Genomic DNA, 20,720 nt, shown 5'->3' on the forward strand with positions numbered 1-20,720 from the left:
ACACACACAATGGTAACTTTAAACACTATGCTGTGTTCTAGTCATAATATAAAAGGACTTTCCCAAAAAATAAATAAATAAATAAATATTTTTCCAATGAGAATTTTACAAATCATAAATTACAGAGACGATATTCGGATCGTCTGTTTAAATTTCACGGTTAAAATGTAAAATCCGACGGTTTTTCCGCGGATCCAACATGGCCGACGAGCATTTGTTTTTGTTGTTATTTATTTATTTATTTATTGTTTACATTTTATTTATTATATAAGAAGCTGCTGCTTGTTCCTGTAAATACAATTTTTTCATAATAATTTTTTAAAAATTATTTATATTTATTCCATTTCTTATTTATTTATTTTTAATTTTGCTATGAAATTAAAAGGACATGCATCACTAAGAAGTAAACAGGAAGTGTGTCAAATCTGAGCTCAAACCCCAGTGGACTGTCTTGATTTCGGTCTTAAAGCGATGAAATATTCACTTATTTGAACACACCTAACAACCAGGATGGACTTCACGTGCACTTTTTCCTGTAATCATTTCCTCTCTCATTTTCTGAAACAATTCACAAGCACTGAACTCTCTCTCCAGCAGCTTTGCCCCAATCCCCCCCCCACCAACTCCCCGCCCGAGCTCAAATTAAGAATTTATTTTAATCGGCGTGCGGCTCGACTCGACACGTGTTGGCGTCTCCTGATCAAAGGTGTGCGCGTTTCCTTTTATTGCAGTCAGGGAGAGCTGACACACATGAGAGGACATTAAGATTGAATAACCTTCACACCAACACCCACTTCTCATTATGGGAGGAAAAAAAGATTTTTTTTTTTTTTTTTTTAAAGGCAGAAAGAGAGAAAAGTTGTAAAACTTCTAAGCACCATTCACCCATGTGGGTCACCGTGAAGCACTACAGAGACCGAGACGGAGACAGCGAGTTTCTGATCGTCAGCAGTTATAAATGTCTAATCTCTTCAGATTTGATAAATACTGCAGATTAAATTGAACTAATTCTTGACTGAGATTGTCAGTGAAAATGAATAAATTTCTTTTAAATTCAGATGAAATAATAATAATAAAATAAGTTCACAGTCATAGAGAAACAACTCATAAACCTTGAGCTTCGCAACACGTTAAATTTGATTCTTTTTTTTCTCCCTCCACCAAAAAGTAGGACCATTTGACCGGATTCATTTCCAATGAGTCATTCATGCAACAAATCACAAAACGTGCGCATTCCTGCATGAACAAATCCCTGTATCAAAACCAACAGATACACTAAGTTGAGTTCAGATTCAGCAGATTCAGATTCAGCGCACCAGATTTGATTCATTCAGTGTAACACTGAATGAATCGAATCCTGTGCGCTGAATCTGAACACGCTGAATGAATCAAATCAGGTGCACTGAAGCTAAATACACTGAATGAATCGAATCAGGTGTGCTGAATCTAAATACACTGAATGAATCGAATCAGGTGTGCTGAATCTAAATACACTGAATGAATCGAATCAGGTGTGCTGAATCTAAATACACTGAATGAATCGAATCAGGTGTGCTGAATCTAAATACACTGAATGAATAAAATCAGGTGCACTGAATCTGAATACACTGAATGAATCGAATCCGGTGCGCTGAATCTGAATACACTGAATGAATCGAATCCGGTGCGCTGAATCTGAATACACTGAATGAATAAAATCAGGTGCGCTGAATCTGAATCTACTGAATCTGAACTCAACTTAGCGTATCTGTTGGTTATTATTAGCTGATGAGTTGTTATGAGTTGATGCGTGTTAGAGGAGCGTAGAGGAACAGCAGCATGGCTACTGAACGATACTGCGTGCATGGCTCCGGACATGTGGGCTATTGTATGAGAAGGATAAGAAGAAAAAAAAAATAGCGGGTACAGCGGGGATTTCCGGCAAAGTTGTGTCTTGAGTGCATGCCAGGTGCGTACAGTATGCAGTTTCACCATTCATGAAGCGGTAAATGTGTTAAGTAATCCTTTACAAGTGAAAAAGAAAGATCTGGAAAAGACGTCCTTAACACCAAAGAGTCCAAGAAAAAAAAAAATCTTCTGTACTTCTGTATTTAAAACAGATTGCTCCGTGTCATGCTACATATGGATAATGTTAAAGCTTTTCCTCTCATAGCAAAGGCAAGAGGAGAAGAAAAATGCAACTATCAAAGCTATCAGGATGAGAGCAGGACCCCCACTTTCTCTGGTTCACGTCCTGACTCTTGCAGGAAGGAGATATACTACGGGACTAAGAGTCTTGCCGTGGCGCAGTCGCACAACAAAGGAAATGAATAATAGAGAGGCTGATTTCAGCAGAGCCAGAGGAGAGCGAGCTTCCCTCTCTATTCCCTCCCTCACTCTTTCTTTCCTCTGGCAGCGGCGCATTGATCTCTCGCTTCTCCATCTCTCATTCTTACTCCATATCCCTCTCTCTCTCTCTCTCTCTCTCTCTCACTCTCTCTCGACACCTTGTATTCGGCGATCTAACACGAATACAAGTCGATCCACTCTGGTTTAGCCAAAGCTGACATCCTATTTTACAGAATCCCTCAAACCTGGAAAAAATCGAGGGAGCACAAAAAGAAAAGAAAAGAACGGGTGGGGTGGGGGGGGGGGGGGGGGCTGTAGGAGTGCAGAAGACGCATGTGGTTATAATTACAGCCAGACAGCACAGCACTCCAGCCAGCTCTGGATCTTAAACACGCCTGACTTTGGAAAGAGAAAGAAGAAAAAGAAGAAAAGAAAAAAAAAAACCCAGCTGAAAAAAAGAGAAAATCTCATTAAATCCCTGATGCTACACTGTTCCTGAGCCTCATGCTAGGGGAGCGTGCACACTTTTCCAGAACGGTTTATTTTGTGACTAATTTCACTTTTCTTCTGGGCACGTGTCAAGCAGCGATGTGAGCTTTAGGCTCTTTTTCCTTTCTCGGTTGCTTTTCTCTCAGACTCGGCCACGGACGTACCTGGAGGCCAATTTACGAACTTCTCCTTACCACCAGGAGACTGTCTAAGGGAGCTTCTTTCTTTTTTTTCCACCGCATAAAAGTGCCAAAACTTTTGTTGTTGCTTCTTTATTTTTTCATTAGAAAAGGGAAACTGTGCTTTTTTTTTTTCTTTTTCTTTGTCTCCGTCGCTTCTGCACCAGTAACAAAGTTTCCTTATGAAGATTGGTTCCATATGGCGTCATTACAGACTGGTCATAATAATTATAATAATAATAATAATATCCATCCATCCATGTTCCATACTGCTTATCCAACACAGGGTCGCGGGGATCCTGGAGTCTATCCCAGGAAACTCGGGGAACATGGAAGGGGTTCCAACCCATCACAAGGTACAATCACACCCTACGGACAATTTGGAAATACCAATCAGAGTACAACGCATGTGTTTGGACTGGAGGAGGAAACCAGAGTACCCAGTGGAAACCCCCGAAGCACGGGGAGAACATGCAAGCTTCACGCACACAGGGCGGAGGTGGGAGTCGAACCCCCGACTCCGGAGGTGCGAGGCAAACATGTTAACCACTAAGCCACCGTGACCCCCATCAATAATAATATTTATCAGGAAGAAAAAAAAAACACGTCTCGTGGCAAAAATCACGTTTTGAAGAAGAAAAAACCTGAACCCACCCCCTAAAATATCTCCGATAAGAATAAAACGGCTCACCAGAGGACTGCTTAAAGACCGCTTCCTGTTCTCTCTAGAGAATACACGTTTATTAAAACACTTGTAAACTGGCACGGCGACGCAACGCCGAGGCCTGGTATCAAACGATTAGCAATTACTGTGTTATAATTATCACTTACAGTACATCGTTCATCAACACACGCTTCGATTTGCATCGGGTTGTCGAGTCAGCTCAAGCGCAGGGTGCTTTCTGACACGATAAAACCTACCGGTGTTTCTAGTAATGTGCAAAACGATGTTCCACAGCTGTGAATTATAGCCTGTAGAACCCAGAATCACACGTTATATCCAGGGAGAAGTGCAAATATTACATGACTAGCAAGATAACTGCTCATATACGACAATATAACAGAAGCAGAATTGAGTTAACTAGTCAACCAATCAGGCAATTTAAATCCTCTTCTTCCTCGTTTGGTTTTTTTTTTTTTTTTACAGGTTTGCTAGCAACCCATCAGATTTGGCTAGTTAGATTCATGTACATTAGATCATGCTAGCTAATCTAATTAAAATCCATTCATTGCTAGCATCTAAACGACACATCTGAAAGATTTCACTTCATGCCATCTGACTATAGTGTTCGATTCAATTCAAGAGAAACCGGTGATGAGAATTGAGTAAAGGTCATTTGTAATGGTTTTATTGATTATAATGGGAATTGTATTGGTTTTAATGGAAACTAAAATGGTCCCTGTGGTTCTCTAGTGGAAATTTGTTGCCTTCTATTGGTAGCATGTTATGTTTAGTGGAGACCGTTAAGGACCAATAGTGGTAAAGGTTTGAACGGTTAGTAATGATGATGGTTTGTAATGGTATTTGTAGTGGAAACCATTAGAATTTCTGTGATGGTTTCTATTGTTTTGGGGTTTGTTTTTTTTCAGCACGGGTGTTTTGACTTTAAACCTTTCAAATCGCAAACACCTTCTGAGGCTTGTACTGCCTGTGTGTTTGCTTGCCTCTGTGTTTCTGTGTCAAAGACTTGAGCGCAACGCTGCGACGGCCATTTTTCAGCGGCGTCCGGCGGAAAACAAAGCGCCGATGGTTTTTCGCTCTACGCCGATGCCAGGCTTTGAGAAGGGGCCGGTGGTCCCTCGTGCCTGCTGGGCGAAGTCATCCATATCAGGTTTAAAATAACCACACATGAGACCTAACCTTTACACGAGACAAATGAAAGAAGAGCCGGGCTCGGCGCACGTCAGGAGCAGGCCTCATTCATAGGCGGGCCGGCCGAACGCGTGACCTGGATTAAAGCTCGCTGCCTGGAGGCCAATGCTGAATGTCACATGAGGTGACAGGAAGCATTCATCTGCTAAAACGCTGACACGGCAGCATCGAGACGGGTGGAGAGAGTCCGAAGAGAGCCGACGCGCACCGGTACACACCGTCATCTCATACACGGAGCACACAAGAGCGTGGGAGTTAGTTAGCATAGCGAGATGAAACGCAAGCAGGTGTATGAGTGATTAGCTTAGATTCGAGTTAGACCAGCACAGTTCTGATTATTCTAATGAGATTCATTTAGCTGTAGTGTAAGAGGAATAAAACATTTTGTTACAGGGAAATAATCAACATTACACCGCATTACCTCGTCCGGTTGTTGATTATTTTCCTGCAACAATACATGCCCAAGTGTTCCATTCCTGACATGGCTGTTTTGATCAACTCTTATACAACAGATGGACAAACTGATGGCGACAGGAAGAAAAATTAATAATAATAATAATATAGGAAGACACGACAAACTCCAAACACAAATGAAATATTACCGCTTTGAATGGCAGCCTGCCCAGGAGTGTGCTGTTCCTCCGTCACATTGTCTTCTACTGCCATGGAGGAAAGACAGGGAGAGAGAAAAAACACAGAATAAATTAGTCACTGAACACGCAAGCCCAGAATCCTTGGCAAAACAATCTCATCCTAATCTTCTGGAATCTCTTAAGCACAGCTTCAGTGTGTTGTTATGGTTTTCGCATTGATATGCAGCCGGAGTTTTTTTTTTTTTTTATTTTGTGTGACTTTCTGTGGGGTTTTTTTTTTGTGTGTGTTGTCGTCGTTGTTGTTTTTTTTTTTGGTTTGTTTTCGTCGGCCTGGTTCGGCTCGTTCGTATGCAGCAGGTTTTGCAGGGAGGCCCGCAGCCACCCACATAAATCACTTATCGAGTCGAGTAATAACACGATGAATTATAAAAAAATCCCCCCCAAACAAAGATCTCGCCGCATGGCGTGGCCTGCTGTCCAATACATGAATAACCCATCGGGTTTGTCTCGCAACAATGCACTAACATTCTAATCATGAACCTCGATGCTGCAAAGAGCTACAAGAGCTGTGTACACAAATTGTAAAAAAAAAAAAAAAAAAAAAAAAAAACAAGAAGTGTGAGGTTGTCGAAGGTAACACTGCACATCCTGTCTGTTTGGAGCCTCATCACCTGCAGCACTTCTGCCTCCTGTCTTTCCATTAGCCAAGCCATGTCTGTGCATCCTAATGATTCTCAGCAACTGCTCGAGAAGCTACGCTGGTCCGCAAATGAACCCCCCCCTCCTGCTTGTCGGCTATTTAGACAAATTCATTACACGGCAATCGAGCGCTCTTTGACGAGTGTACGGGGCGCTGGTTGTGGTTGCTCGCTGTAAAACTCTTTCATTAGAGGCTCCTTGCCTCACCGGCTAAAACTGGAAGCGCTCCTTGTCTGTATGTCAGGTGCGGCGAGCTAAATGGATTTTAGCAGCAGGATGAGAACAAAAGACTCCCACCTGCTCCATGGAAAATGAGGGTCTCCGGGAGGAGGCCTGCACTCCTCGCCACTCCTCTCCCGCCGTCGGAAAGCCGGCCTCCATTATGCCTCGTTCCCCATCTACCCTTTCATTTCCCGAGCGCGGCGAGTGGGAGTCGTGACAAGAGGGCCCTGCTGGGGGCCACCGGCCGCGCGGGAGGCCGTCTTGAACAGAGCCTTTTTAAAAAGTCCTCCATTTGACATAATTAAGTCAGAGGCTAGTGGTGCTGGAGTAGGTGTGCTGCGCGGGGAAAAACGACAGGGCAGCGGCAGGCAAGCTGCGTCAAACTCGCTTTTCCTCCGAAAAGCTCGGCGGGATCTTGAGTCAAAGCTTGCTGAGGAGAGCAATCAAAATTCTGACTGGTTGGATCATTACAGTGTTTTTTTTTGTGTGTGTTTTTTTTTTTTAGTGCCAGGCTGACTGCAACCATTCAAAAACTATAAGAAGTCTCATTTAAGCGGAGCCAACTTTTAGACAGGAAAAGTTAGTAAGCGCTTCAAAAGCCACGTCATAATAGAGTGTTCAGCACGCTACTGGTTCTCAGGGAACCCCATGAAGCATAGTCAGGGGGTATGTCGTTTATTTTTACCTTGTTACAACAATCACAACCCACCATGGTCAAAGCTATTTAATGTAGTATTGAGTTCTTATACTTTCATGAATAATAAGCTGCCATGGTCAGATGTGATTTCAATAACGGGCCATATTCGAATAGTCGGATTGTGTTTGGAAAATTATTTTACAGTTAAAGGGGTCCCTTGCAGCCAAAAAGTTTGAGAACGCCTTCAGTACAAAATCTAGATATTTATCCTAAGCGTTTATGTAAATGAGTTACCTGAAGGCAGCTCATTGGACCAGAGAGAAGCTACGTGAATAGAGAAATTACCTCAGAAAAGGAATAATCATCACACGCTTACATAAAACTTTCATTTTATTTACTCTCTCTGGTCCGATTAGTGAATTGACATCAGCCTGTTTAACTGGTCATGCGATTTGAATGGGGTTTAATCCAAATCTCAGTATAGCCTATAACCAGACCGAATGTGCTCCGTCTGTGGAAGTTTCCGAACTAAAACCCTCCGCAGCTGCAATAAACGACTCAAATATTACCGTAGACATTTAACTAATGAGCCTAATATTTGCATACACGGATTATAATCGGAGGGGGTCCGCGAGATTTATTTTACAGATAAAAAGGGGTCCCTGTCGGCAAAAAGTTTAAGAACCCCTTCACTACACAGTGTGTGACATTTTGTAATTGGTCATCATTTCTATAGAAGGAAGCAGGAAACCAGTCACGAGCAAAGTTATGACACAAATTGAGACCGGCTTGATGTCCAAATATTCCTCCGCGAAAAACAGAAGCACAGCTTGCGCCCGTTCACGTGAGCTAAATGAATTTCTGTGGCACGCCGGAGATCGGCGCACGCAGGAGCGTTTTCAATCCGGACAGGAGGGGGGTTCTTAATAAATCCCCCACAGCCAAATGGGAGATGGGAGTACGGAGAGTTCATAGTTTTGTTTTGATTACCATCCCTGTTGGTGAGAACCGGGGAGTTCAGGCAGAAAATTCCTTTTAATGACATGATCAGAACTTTTGCATTATGGCGGTAGAACAGTCGTTTGTCACCACAGCGCTCTCATTAAAAAAGTTTCTGTCGTTTTCGACTGAACTGCGCATATTCAGGGCCGGGTTTTTTCTTATATACAGCACATAAATTCCTTCTCAGTTGGATGTTGTGATGGTTTATCCTGCTGGGGAAGTGATTAGCCATTAACAGTAGCGAAGATAAAGACTACTGCACAACCTGCCATACTGTCTCACGCCATCGATGGGCACACGTGGAGTTATGAACATGAAACCTGAGGCAGAGGCGCAGAACTAAAGAGCAAACGGCGCGTTGGAGATCGGAAAGTAAAGTAACGTTGGGATTTGAGGGCCTTAATAAAAACGAAAATGCAAAATGTAAAACCCTCATGGGAAATGTGCCGATAGGCGTGTTACCATACAGTAAGCTGATTAAGCAGTTTCGTTCACGATTCATTGGTCCTACAAAAAATTGGAGTAAATATGGTTCTGTATCTTAGGTTCATAAAATGTGTAAAGAAAATGAATAATTTATATATATATATATACATATATATATATATATATATATATATATATATATATATATATATATATATATATGTATGTATAAATAAATAAAAAACATTGAAAACTCAAATAAGGGTTTCCATCAGGGGTCAGTTGACTGGTGGGAAGTATTTTAGTAAGCAGAACTGAAAAAATACTATAGCAGAGCATTCATTATCTGAAAAAAATGCCCGTGTTTTAGTTTTCTAAACATCTCAACTTCTGTATCAGATCCTCTGTAACAGTTTATCCAGTCACATGCATAAATTATTCCGCTGAAAAGGGGCGCATTTTCACTGATTTTCATAGATTTTTCATTTCTTTTGCCCTCTCTGGTCTGATAAGTGAACTAAAGACATGGCTTGTACCCAAAAAAACAAAACAAAAACAAATTCGAAGACAAAAACAGAATGATTAAAAATGACTGGACAGAAAAGTATGTGTCTATTCTCTACTTCGAGTTCAAAACAAATGCGTTTCATGCGTGTGATGTTTTCTGTGCGACCCTCTGCAGGCTGGGTCATGAGGTCATACCCTGTGACTCACTCGCACAGACATGCAGTATACACACACTCATATGTGTTCCCACAGTGACTTGCTGGACTTTTTTTTCCCTGGATGTAGTCAGTACAGCATGATGCTAGTGATTCTCCTGCACAGCAGAAATGCTTTGTTTTTGCATATTTTTGATGATTAAAACGCTACCTCGCCCATGCAACTGATTTCAAAGCGAAAAAAAAAGTTGTCCTACTTTATTCTCTTATCTCAACTCACTTCTCTATATTTATAGCCTACGGAAGCCTAAAACTGCACCTTATTTACAGAGTTATTCAAATGTACCAAATATTCTTCTGTTATTTTGCTACCTGTAAGGTTTCTGTAATTAATAGTGCAGTCGGTGATTTTAAAAAAATACAACTCCATCCATTAGTGTTTTCCCCAAAGCCACACCTTCAAATTAGGCCAAAAAACGCCAGAATGCGAATGCAACACGATTGAAAGGTGATTAGTTAGTAATTGATAAGAACCTGGGAATCCACAGAGACTAAGGTTTCCCTCCATATTGATATTTTATAGAAGCTGCTTGAATGTGAGGAGAAACTAGTTCTGATTTATTTATTTTTTTTACTATTTAACCCATTAAAAAAAAAATCACTGACTTTACCTTTAAACTATTTACGTCAAACGCTAAAAAAAAAAAAAAGCCTGGGATTTCTTGTCATATTTCTTCTCACCCGCCACTTCCTGGGTTTTGAGTTTAAAGAGGCATAAAAACTTTCAAATAATAACAGCTATGATTTGTGCTTATATATATATGTGTGTGTGTGTGTGTGTGTGTGTGTGTGTGTGTGTGTGTGTAAGTTTCAATACACCGTTTTATGGTTTGATGGTTGAAATGCTGAGGTAAATTATGTATTAGTCTTTCCATAAAAAAGTCCAGTTGCGCCTTTAAATAAACACACTGGACAGCTTCAAATGATTCCGTCAAGCTGAAGTATAAACTCTTATAAACATTTGCAGAAAGTATAAAAGTAGTAGAAAGATTCACGAAAGAAAACATAAAAAGACGTCTTTCTCAAGTCACACGCTGATTTCAGCTCCTGGTGGTAAATTAGTGTCTTTTTCTCCAAGGAACCCAGGAACCTTGTAAAACATTAGCTAAGGCTAACCAACAACATTCCTAATCTCTCAAAAGTCAGCTAGCATGGTAATAACACTGCCATATAAACTAGCCGAATGCTTTTTACTAGCTGTTACAATATGGACTGCATGTACACGGCGGCAGATTGACTGCGGTGATGTGTATTAGCTCTCGTACTCACTGTCTCATAATCACTATCTGTTAGCAATTAGATTTGTTTGGAATTTAGATCAACTCCTTGAAGCTAAATGCTAAGAACAAATATGCTAGTAAAAATGACTGCGGTTTGAACATGCAGTGAAGAGAAAGTAGAGATATTTTTTAATGTAGGAATGGCGGAAGTAATGGTCATAATCAAGAAACCATGATGAAACAGAAGACTTCTGTGAGAAAGAGAACTGTTGCGTTGTTGAATGCAGCATGCCGAGTTAGCATGCTAACAAAAGGAAACTTCGGGCAACATGATGCATTTCTGAGTGAAGTGTTTTTATTCAGTGAATGTATAAGATGGGGAGGGGAAGATAAACTTCATAAAATATTGTTGGTTAACACTGCGCCCCCCAGCCCCCCCTTTTTAAAATCCTTTTTATGCCTGATATTCTTGAGTAAGGTTTAAAAAAAAGTTCATCTTTAAAGATGACTAACTACAGCCATCTCCGTACCGCCATCTTATAGTGAGTCCTCGTCAGGAAGACTTCGAGCCGCCCTTCACACCAGAGAGACGCTCATACAGCTGTTTTTAAATAATAAAGGGATGTTAGCGGAGCTGAACGGCGGGAAAACGGTGCTGTAAAACCAGAGGGCTGACCACGAGAGAAGCCCTCATGAGGCGAATCACCACTCAATTTAGAGCAGGGCACGACGGGTCACACTGCCTCAATTAAGACTCGGCGCTAAGACGCCAAAAACAGGACGTCCTCACAAGTAGCTACTGAATTCACATACTGCTGATCAAAAAAAATTTTAAAAATTCAAAGAAAGAATCTAGCCTGCAATTATGCACATTATAATTCACCGGAATTGGTGACTCGTACAATAGCTTTTTTCCTCATTAGCGCTGGTAGCATTTACGTCTTTCTGTTCCTGTAAAAAAATATGTGGTGATCATTAGGACATTCCGCGGTACTGTAATAATACGCGTTAGAAAGACGCATGACCTTCATGGTAAGTAATATTAAAGGTTATTATTTTCATCTAACGCAAATAAAGCCATGGCAAACGAACAATTTCATTATTAATTCATAGCAATCTCATTAGCGGCCGTAATAAAAGCAACAACACAAGATAATTTAACATATTTGTTAAGATGATCATTCTATGCGCTATGCGCTACATGCGCACAGACTCCCAGCTGGACCAGTGAGAAATTAGAAAAGGAGGGAAAGAAAAAAAAAAAAAAAGAAAAAAGAAAAAAAAAAAGACAGCCACCTACAATGACAAAAAAGAAAGAAACTAAGGGGGGAAAGAAAAAAAAAAAAACAGAAAAATCGGCCAGCTCCCGAGACACCATGAACAACTTACAGAGGCGAGTGTCATGAGAAGTGACAGCTCTGCTAATGGGATTTTTTTATGGTTCTCTGACAGTTTTCTTAATGACAATGACATTTTTTTCCTGTAATATAAAGAATATTGATGGACGGTGTTATTACATGCTTATAACCATGAATACATACATCGCAATTCTAAAGCATGCAAATACAACACTGCATCAAACTCAGTACGATCACTAAGTTCAATATTAACCCCTTCATGTCTCAGCTCGTTATTCAATGATTCTTCACATTAGGAATAAAAACACGTCCTGTTATCACAGGGTTGAGTGAAGAAATTTGATCGTGAGATTATTTTCCAAAAATGGCACAAAGCAGCCATTTGACATGTTGTGTATATATGAAAGAACAACACTTATGCGTATATAGAGTTACATTTTATGTCGTGGAACATCTACAAAACAAATGAGGTCCTGTGATCTCTCGAAAAACATCGCCGTTCCCTCATTAGACTCTCTTATTATTATTATTATTATTATTTCTCTCTTGAATTTAATAAGATAAAACAAAGTCTTCTGTACTTATTTAGGAGTTTCCCCATAGAGGAAAACCTACTGACTGGTACAATATGCTAACACTGGAAACTCCTTCCATAGATGTTATTTCCTTACAGAAAAGAAAGCAATTCTTGGCTGTTACTATAGAAACGATGATGCATTCGAACGAGCATGTTAATATAAACCTGCGATTTGAATTGCTCTGTTTTACTCTGAGGATATTCTGTAACTACCGTTAAACTATTAGGAAAGGTGTGTAGAGAGCGAGGAAAGTAAATCTGGACCGGCGAACATGTCCGTGGAGTTTAAGGGGTTAAGAATTAGTGCACACTAATTAGTTCATTTAGAGTAACTAAAGCAAACGGTGAGAAATCAGTGTAGAAAAACCTTCCGATCAAAAATCAGGAGCAATGGATAAAGGGAATATTTCACCACAAAATAGTACTTAAAAATAGAAGAGAATCGTTATTAAGCGACAGTTTTGAAAATGTAAACTATAAAGGCATAGGTCTGAATGATTATAGTGCAAAAAGTGACGTTTTTGCTTCAGGACTTTCTTACGTTCTCATGTGATTTGTTTATTTTCCAATCAGAGTTTCTCAGGATTCATTCATTTTCGCACGTGATTCTTTACGAGTCACTTATTCTGCCATGTGATTCTCATGTGATTCATGTATATTTCCGACCAGATTTTCTCACGATTCATTTATTTTCGCATGTGATTCTTTACGATTCATTTCTTTTAACGTGATTCGCATGTGATTCATTTATGCTCGCATGTGATTCTTTACGATTCATTTCTTTTAACGTGATTCGCATGTGATTCATTTATGCTCGCATGTGATTCTTTACGATTCATTTATTTTAACGTGATTCGCATGTGATTCGTTCATTTTCGTATGTGATGCTTTTACGGTTCACTTATGATGCCATGTGATTCATTTATTTTCACGCGATTCTCGTGTGATTCACTTCTTTTCCCAGCCGAGATTCTCACGATTCATTTATTTTCACGTGATTTTCATGTGATTCATTTATTTGGCATTAACATGGCATTCATTAATTATCATGTGATTCGTTTTTCACGTAACTCTTGTGTAATTCATTTATTTTCCCATCTAATTTTCTCACGATTCATTCATTTTCACAAGCGATTCTCATGTGATTCATTCATTTTCATACGTGACTTTTCTCACCGAAGTGATGAATCATTTTTCACAAGAAGGGAATGTCTTTTTATTTTTCACGCGATCACACATTATCCACATGATGTCATGTGTTTCACTTGCCACTTGCGGTTACATATTTCTCGTGTAATTACATGTGAAATGCATGTGATCTGAGTATTTTGTGACATTAAAAAGGCAACAATACACTGATATATATATATCCCTACTACAGTATAATATACTCTAAAACAATAATACTGTATAATCTGCGCCACAATGTGAGGTTCCTAAATCCCGACCTTTCCTGTTTAACTTTGAACGTTTTCAGCTTCAGCCTCTGTGCATGCTAGTGTATGGAAGCGGCGTATTTTTCAGGTGCATATGACACCGGAGCAATTTCATGGCACCCAAGACACAGCAGATAAATGGCGCAGAAAATATATTTATGTATGTAGGATTCCCTGCTAATAAAACCCGAGCATTGGTGGATGGGCGCACGCTGGTGTCCGATGATCACATGCCACAGCTGTGTTTCAGTAAAAAACAGAAGGGACAGAGCGAGAGAGAGAGAGAGTGCGTGAGAGAGAGAGAGAGAGAGAAGGGATAGAGGAGAAAGAGAAAGAGCAACGTGGCAGGCGTCATGCATTCCAGAGCGACACAGAAGATTCAACTTGGCGACAAAGCATCGGGAAGATGGAATGACAGGAAGTATGTATGTATGAGTGACGCAGTAAGGCAGGACTGGGTAAATGTCAGACACCGAGGCTGAAGTGTTTGCATACAAGCGGATGATGTATGGCCTCCGTCTGTGCCATTTATTCCCTCAAGCAATAACGCCATCGCCTCTGTCTTACACTCTATATTGAAATGGGTGGGGGGAAAAATGGCTTTTGGAATTCCACTGGGATCAACATGTGCAGTCTGGGATGCTCGGGGTCACGTTTCACGTAGAACTTTCTTTCTGCTCAGAGATTTACTTACTTCCATGGCGTCCGGTTCAGGGGTTCTCAAACTTTCAAATGGATACAAAATAATATTTTATCCATTTATTAGTCGTAGAGCTGGTTACTCCTGAACTTCCCACCATTTGGATTAAACCCGTTCAAATCAAATGACTAATAAGTATAAAAACCCAATAAATATATGTAATAAAATATTATAGGTTAATGGTGTGTTGAGATTCTGACCCCTGGTGGACACCCCACAACCCGTCCCCGTCCCCCACCCCTAACCAGTGGACTAGTCCATATGAGATTTAACCTGGCTGGAATCTGAATGAAGTCTGCTTTACTGTAAACCCAGAATCCAAAATCAGAACCAACGAAACAAAACTTTCCAAGAACCGATAAAAGCTCAAAAATATACTGACGATGAGTTTCGAATGCATTTCCTGGCACACGCGTGAACCTCTCTCTGCCATTAATTAGGCGTAAAAACACGGCCCCCGGATCACGTAATCTAAAAAAAAAATTGTAAGAATTTTAAAAGGCGCAAGCGAAATTAAAAACGCCATCCATCCCACCACGATACATCTGACTTCACACGGATCTCGAGTCTTGGATTACGTGTGTCTCTAAACGACTTGCCACGAATGTAAAGAGCAGACGAGATTCCCGCTTCGCCCCGGCGTGTGCCTGCTGTCCGTCAACACGTTTCGTGTAAGAACGGAGAGATGCGATCGTGGTCGTATTCTCTTCTCCCCCGTGGCATTCATTTAAAATGGTGGCTGGAAGAACACGCCGCAGACCACGTAATCTTCCTTTCAGATGAGGACTTCCGAGAACGAAAGGGGTGTAGGGGGATAAATAAATAAATAAATAAATAAGGAGGAGAACGAGCAGACAACAAGCTGGGAATGTGAAATCGGCAATTATTTGCTGAGCGAAATATAAAGCCTGCCAGATGAACTGGAGCTTAGCCATGAATACCAGTGGCTACCCTCAAAGGCTACAGGGGGAAAAAAGTCTGCATTCGATTTACTTTACCTCTGTGTGTGTGTGTGTGTGTGTGTGTGTGTGTGTGTGTGTGTGTAAGATTAAAGAGAAGTCTTTCTAGTCTTGTTGGGAAACATGTGATTATGTGTGATTAAGCCCAAGTCCTTAAAGCCTGTGTTTGCATCTAGAATAGTTGGGGAAAAAAAGAAAGATTGACAGTCATGTATCTGTCTGCATGCAACACTTTTCCAACATGCAGCCTATCGTAAACATCACAAAACTTAACACATCACTCCGCTGACGCGCGGTAACGTTCAGAAGACCTCCTATATATCCAGACTAACTAGTCATTAATCACCCATGAACCCCGCGCACTCACTCACGCACGCACGCACGCACACACACTCAGACGTTTCCATTCTTTTCCAGCCGAGTGAAGCATCCTCTGAAAACGAGCCTCATAAAACTCAGAAGTGTACGTCAGAGTCCAGCACAGCCTTCATGACTCTTCTCGCACGCCCGATCCAGCTCATCAGCTCACTTGTTCAGTGTGTCAGAGCAGGAACTCACTAAGACTGTCTTGGTGATCCTCAAAATAAACCAAAAAGCACACACACACACACACACACACACACAAACAAACAAAAAAAGGCATGCTCCTACTCTTCTAAAAGTCATGTGACACGACCAAGCTGATCTCATGATCCAAATTCAAGGGTGATTTAGGTTTAAACCCCTAACCTTTTGACCTTAACCTCCAAACTCTGCATAGGTCGAATTCGCAACTGGCATCTCTCCAATGCGTAAAGTTTCCCCTGCTCCAGAATGTTACATGTTACGAGTTTGCAAACCACAACCAAATGGGTGCCAAGTCCCAGTCCAAATAAATGCAGCCCCTCATTATTTACAATACGCACGCGCTCAATGGTCTAGATAAACATCTACACAGCCCAGTGTTAGAAACTGCGATGAAGTCGGAATTCCGCTACAGAGAGACTCTGAGAGAGAGAGAGAGAGAGAGAGAGAGAGAGAGAGAGAGAGAGAGAGAGAGAGAGAGAGAGAGAGAATTTTTTTTTTTTAATGTCCTCTTAGAAGGAAAATTGTAAACACCACCAAAGTTACAAAGTCCTACAGGCACTTTGGAGTATTATTGGTGTAAAATGATGCAACACGCACAGCCTTTACGCAACGCGCGTCGCCTCAAACCTGCAACCAAACCAAAGCGCGTCTGTGCGCCGCGAAAACGTTCCACCGCACCGCATGCATTCAGGTGCAGGAGAGAGCAGGCGAGGCGAGGCGAGGCAAAGGCGAGGCAAAGGCGAGACGAGGCAAGGCAGGGCTGCTACTGTCTGCTAAAATCCGCTCGGTGTCCGCGGCGAGAAAGCGGCACTTACCTCTGAGCGATCTTGGCTTGGCTTGCTTGCGGCGCGACATCCTACAGAGAAGCGGCTCGGGCAGAAGACGCTGATCGGTGGAGAATTTAGCGCAAGAACATCGCAGAGAATCGGCTCGCAAAACGCGCTTTGGGTCGTGGGGGGGCGCGGGGTGGGGGGGTTCTACACTTGGCGCCTTGTTTGTTTGGTTTATTTGGTTAGAAAATCCGATTCGTGCCGCCTATTTCAGTGTCGGGAAAAGTGCGGGCACGGGAGTCGCGGAGAATCCGTCGTGCGCGTCCATGTCCTGTGCGAAACGCGTTGATTCCCGACAATAATGATCTGATTGACGCAAAGGAGTTGTAGCTTTACGCGTGGATTCTTGGCACGGCGCGCGAAAAAAAAAAAAAAAAAAAAAAAAAGACAATGCGTGCTGAAAAGAAAAAAAAAAGATGTATTAAAAAAATCAAAATGAAGAACACAATTAAAAAAAAAAAAACCCGTAAAAATGACAAACACTTTTTCCTCCTTTGCTTACATTCGTCTAAGTGTTAAAAACTATTTTCCCCCCTCACTCCCGTTTTCTAATAATCTATTCATAATTATAATAATCTAGAGCTACGAATCGGGGGGTTTCAAAAAAAAAGTCTACGTCTTAATTGCTTTTTCTTCCTTTACACAAAAAAAAAAGCAGAGGAGGAAAAAGCAGACAGAGAGAAAGAGAGAGAGAGGAGAGGAAGAAGACTGCGCGCTCGCTCGTCACCAACCTGCGAGGTGTCGGACTGCGCCGCCGCTCCGGTAGTCCGGTACATCATAATGGAAAATGGAAGCGAGGCCCCCAAAGCCATGAGGACGGCTCCAGAGGGGGCCCGAGCCCACAGGGACGCGCGCGCTGCGTAATCACGGAGGAAATCATTGTCGGCCTGCCTGCCTGCCTGCGCTCGCGCGCACGCACGCACACACACACACACACACACACACACACTATACTACACACACAAACACACTATCTACACACACACACACACTATACTACACACACACACACACACACACACACACAGGGTATGATTAAAATCCGAGGGGCGGCAGCAAAACGAGGACGCGCGCGTTCCGATCCGGATCAGGATTCGGCTCCGTGACACACACGGGTTGCCAGATTGACGTTTTTCTTTACCTCAAGGCAAGATATTTTAACCCCTCCAATTGTATCTTCCATCACCATCAAATATTAAATTACACTACATTACATCATGTTATTATTATATATTATATATTATTATTATTATTATTATTATTATATATAAGGATAACATAATTTGAACGTGAAGATAAACATTTTTTTAAAAAAGAAGCAAGAACAAGGGGTGTCGCAGTCACGGTGGACATAAATGTGAAACAATTAACGAACAGCGTTAATAAAACATGATAAATATCACTGTGATTTATGAAGAATGATATGATTACGGTTAGGATAATTCTTCAATTTTTGATGATTCATATTCAGTATTAATTAAGAAACATCCTCCAAATTACATTGACTACACACTGACTCACCCTTTTAATTATATGTAATACATTTTTATAAGTGCACAATTCTGACCCAATTACTGTACCGCACAAGTACACACACACACACACACACACACACACACACACACACAGAAGGCACAAGACAGCATCAGTCTTTCAGTAAGTCGTGATGGGAGGACAACATTCAATACTTTACTCTTTTTTTTATAGACGCTACATTATTTTAATATAACTAGAAACTCACTCGCGGGCCGGATTCAGCCCACCAGTAGACTGTTCTGTGCTGAGAACATTATAAAATCATATATATATATATATATATATATATATATATATATATATATATATATATATATATATGGCTCATGGGTTAGGGTCATGGTGGATCCAGAGCTTATCTGGGGTGCCAGTCTATTACAGGGCATCATGAACACAGACTTTCACACCTAGGGACAATCTTAGTTTGGAGGAAACATGGATGAGAAGAACAGCTAAAACTCTAAAAATACAGGAAACCAAACTCAGGGTCAAACTTTGGAGCTGTGAGGCGGAATAAGAATATCAAATAATATCTGGTCATTTTCCAACGATTGGATTTAATACCTTTATAAAGCACAATAATGATTCTGAATAAACGTTCAAATAAATGCTTACTCTGAATGCATACTGTCAGTTCATCTGTACAATGTGATTTAAAAAAAATAATAAAAAATAAAAAAAGTAAAAAAAAATGGGGGTATACATATGATCTGGCAACCTTCTGCAATGCTCTTTCCTCTCAGTCAGTCTGCAGCTTTCAGCAGATGGATTGGTCCCCCTTCTGGCAGGAAAAGCACTGCTTAGAGGCAGTTTATTCCAAAAGCGGACTTTAAATTTTATTTAAACTCTAAAAAAAAAAAAAAAAAAAGATGGAGTCCTGTATATATACAGGATTAGAATTTCACTATACATTATATACCTGTAGGAGTATATCTGCTGAGATTTGTTCAATAAAAGTTCACTTCAGCTCTATTTATGGGCTAAACGATTGCACAAAAGCAAGAGATTTCACTCAGATGTTGTTCTTGGAGCTAAAAGAGCAATTGTTTTTAATCATGACACGTTTTAAATTCAGTCGATTTGATTTTGTCCCAAAGCCGTCTGACAGGAATAACACGCCTAACGTGTCCTCTGTATCGGATTATACAACGTAGATTCTCTAAAATAAATAAATAAATAAATAAATAAATAAACCTTGGATTAAAGAAAACGACTCAGTTATACGTCATCCGATACCGTCCTCCTATTGGTGGATTTTAGACAAGCGTAACAGCGTCGAGATTTTAATTAAAAAAAATAAATAAATAAAACATTTCTGACACGACTGCCATTGTCGATCGTCTTTGGACACGATGGCATTAAATCGTTAGATTATGTGATCTAAGACCAGCGACCTTAACTCACCATCATCTCACGACTATATGATTGATGTGCAACCAGAAACAGCTACGTAGCAATTAACAAGATGTCTGTTCTAGCAGTATTTTAATACTTGAGTTACTCTACAATAACACAAGCTCACTTGGAATTCAACACACTTTTTCACGTGTGAAATTCCAGCCAGTTGTCAGACAGAGGTGTCGGAAACTTCTAATGAAGAACGACGATGACGGTGAGGCCGGTGGAGGTGTCTCCCTTCAGGTTTTTGGTCTTTTCTTAGCGGAGCACGAGCTCATTTCACCTGTCCAGGCTTTACACCCCATCTATGTGAAAATGAGGCCTAGAAAGGACCTCCTGCAGAGGGGATCACACTCTTACCTCTCACCCCTGGGGACAGTTAGATCACTCTGTCCTCACCCGTAGCTCAGAGCTTATTACAATACGACTGCAAGCGAACTCCGGATACAGACAGTCGCCCTTTTAATCCGGTGCGTACTTTACGATTCAGAAATAAACATTTACGTCCCGTCAGGTTTGAAAAAGCCTCCGTTTATTGCTATAAGTGGAATATTATACGGTAGTGCTGTTGGATTCTTCATTCTGATTGGTCAGAAGGTTATGATTGATTTTCAATACTCTGACAATAGTTCCTACTAGTAGCTGCAAGGCTTCTATCAAGATAGAAACACAGGTTTCTATCAATGTCCTCGTTCTAATACTTTATTACTTATTTAATAGCAACTCAAAACAGGAAGTTTTCAGTAAGGAGATGTTTATTCAATGTTTTATTTTCCGAAGGAGTTTCAAGTGTCAGTGCTTTGTAACAGCTGGAAGTACAGCTGTAACTTTAAGTTTGTTGACATGAGTCTTCAGGACGAATCAATTCATGCTATGTGTGTTTTTTTGTTTGTTTGTTTTTTTTAGAGACATGACAAGCTGCATTTCTAACTACAAAAAGAAATTTAAAAAAGAAACTGCTCTATATAT

General features: G+C 40.8%; 1 protein-coding gene across 9 annotated transcripts in view; it reads right to left on the bottom strand.

Annotated features, from left to right (window-relative positions):
- The window catches only part of LOC108267310 (zinc finger protein 521), a 136,575-nt gene extending 118,894 nt beyond the window's left edge, over positions 1 to 17,681 (bottom strand). For 3 of the 9 annotated variants that reach the window (XM_017471322.3, XM_017471321.3, XM_017471319.3), the window contains exons 1-2: positions 16,803 to 17,188; positions 5,472 to 5,528 (exon numbers count right to left, since the gene is read on the bottom strand). In XM_017471322.3, coding sequence (XP_017326811.1) covers positions 5,472 to 5,528; positions 16,803 to 16,842 — 97 coding nt within the window. In that variant the 5' untranslated portion in view covers positions 16,843 to 17,188. Of the gene's footprint in view, positions 1 to 5,471; positions 5,529 to 16,802; positions 17,191 to 17,548 lie in introns of those variants that run through there. The other 6 variants (XM_053681572.1, XM_053681573.1, XM_047156495.2 and 3 more) reach the window with 6 other exon arrangements.
- Positions 17,682 to 20,720: the final 3,039 nt, after the last annotated feature.

Source organism: Ictalurus punctatus, chromosome 7 (genome assembly GCF_001660625.3).
Source record: "Ictalurus punctatus breed USDA103 chromosome 7, Coco_2.0, whole genome shotgun sequence".
Classification (NCBI taxonomy): Eukaryota; Metazoa; Chordata; class Actinopteri; order Siluriformes; family Ictaluridae; genus Ictalurus; species Ictalurus punctatus.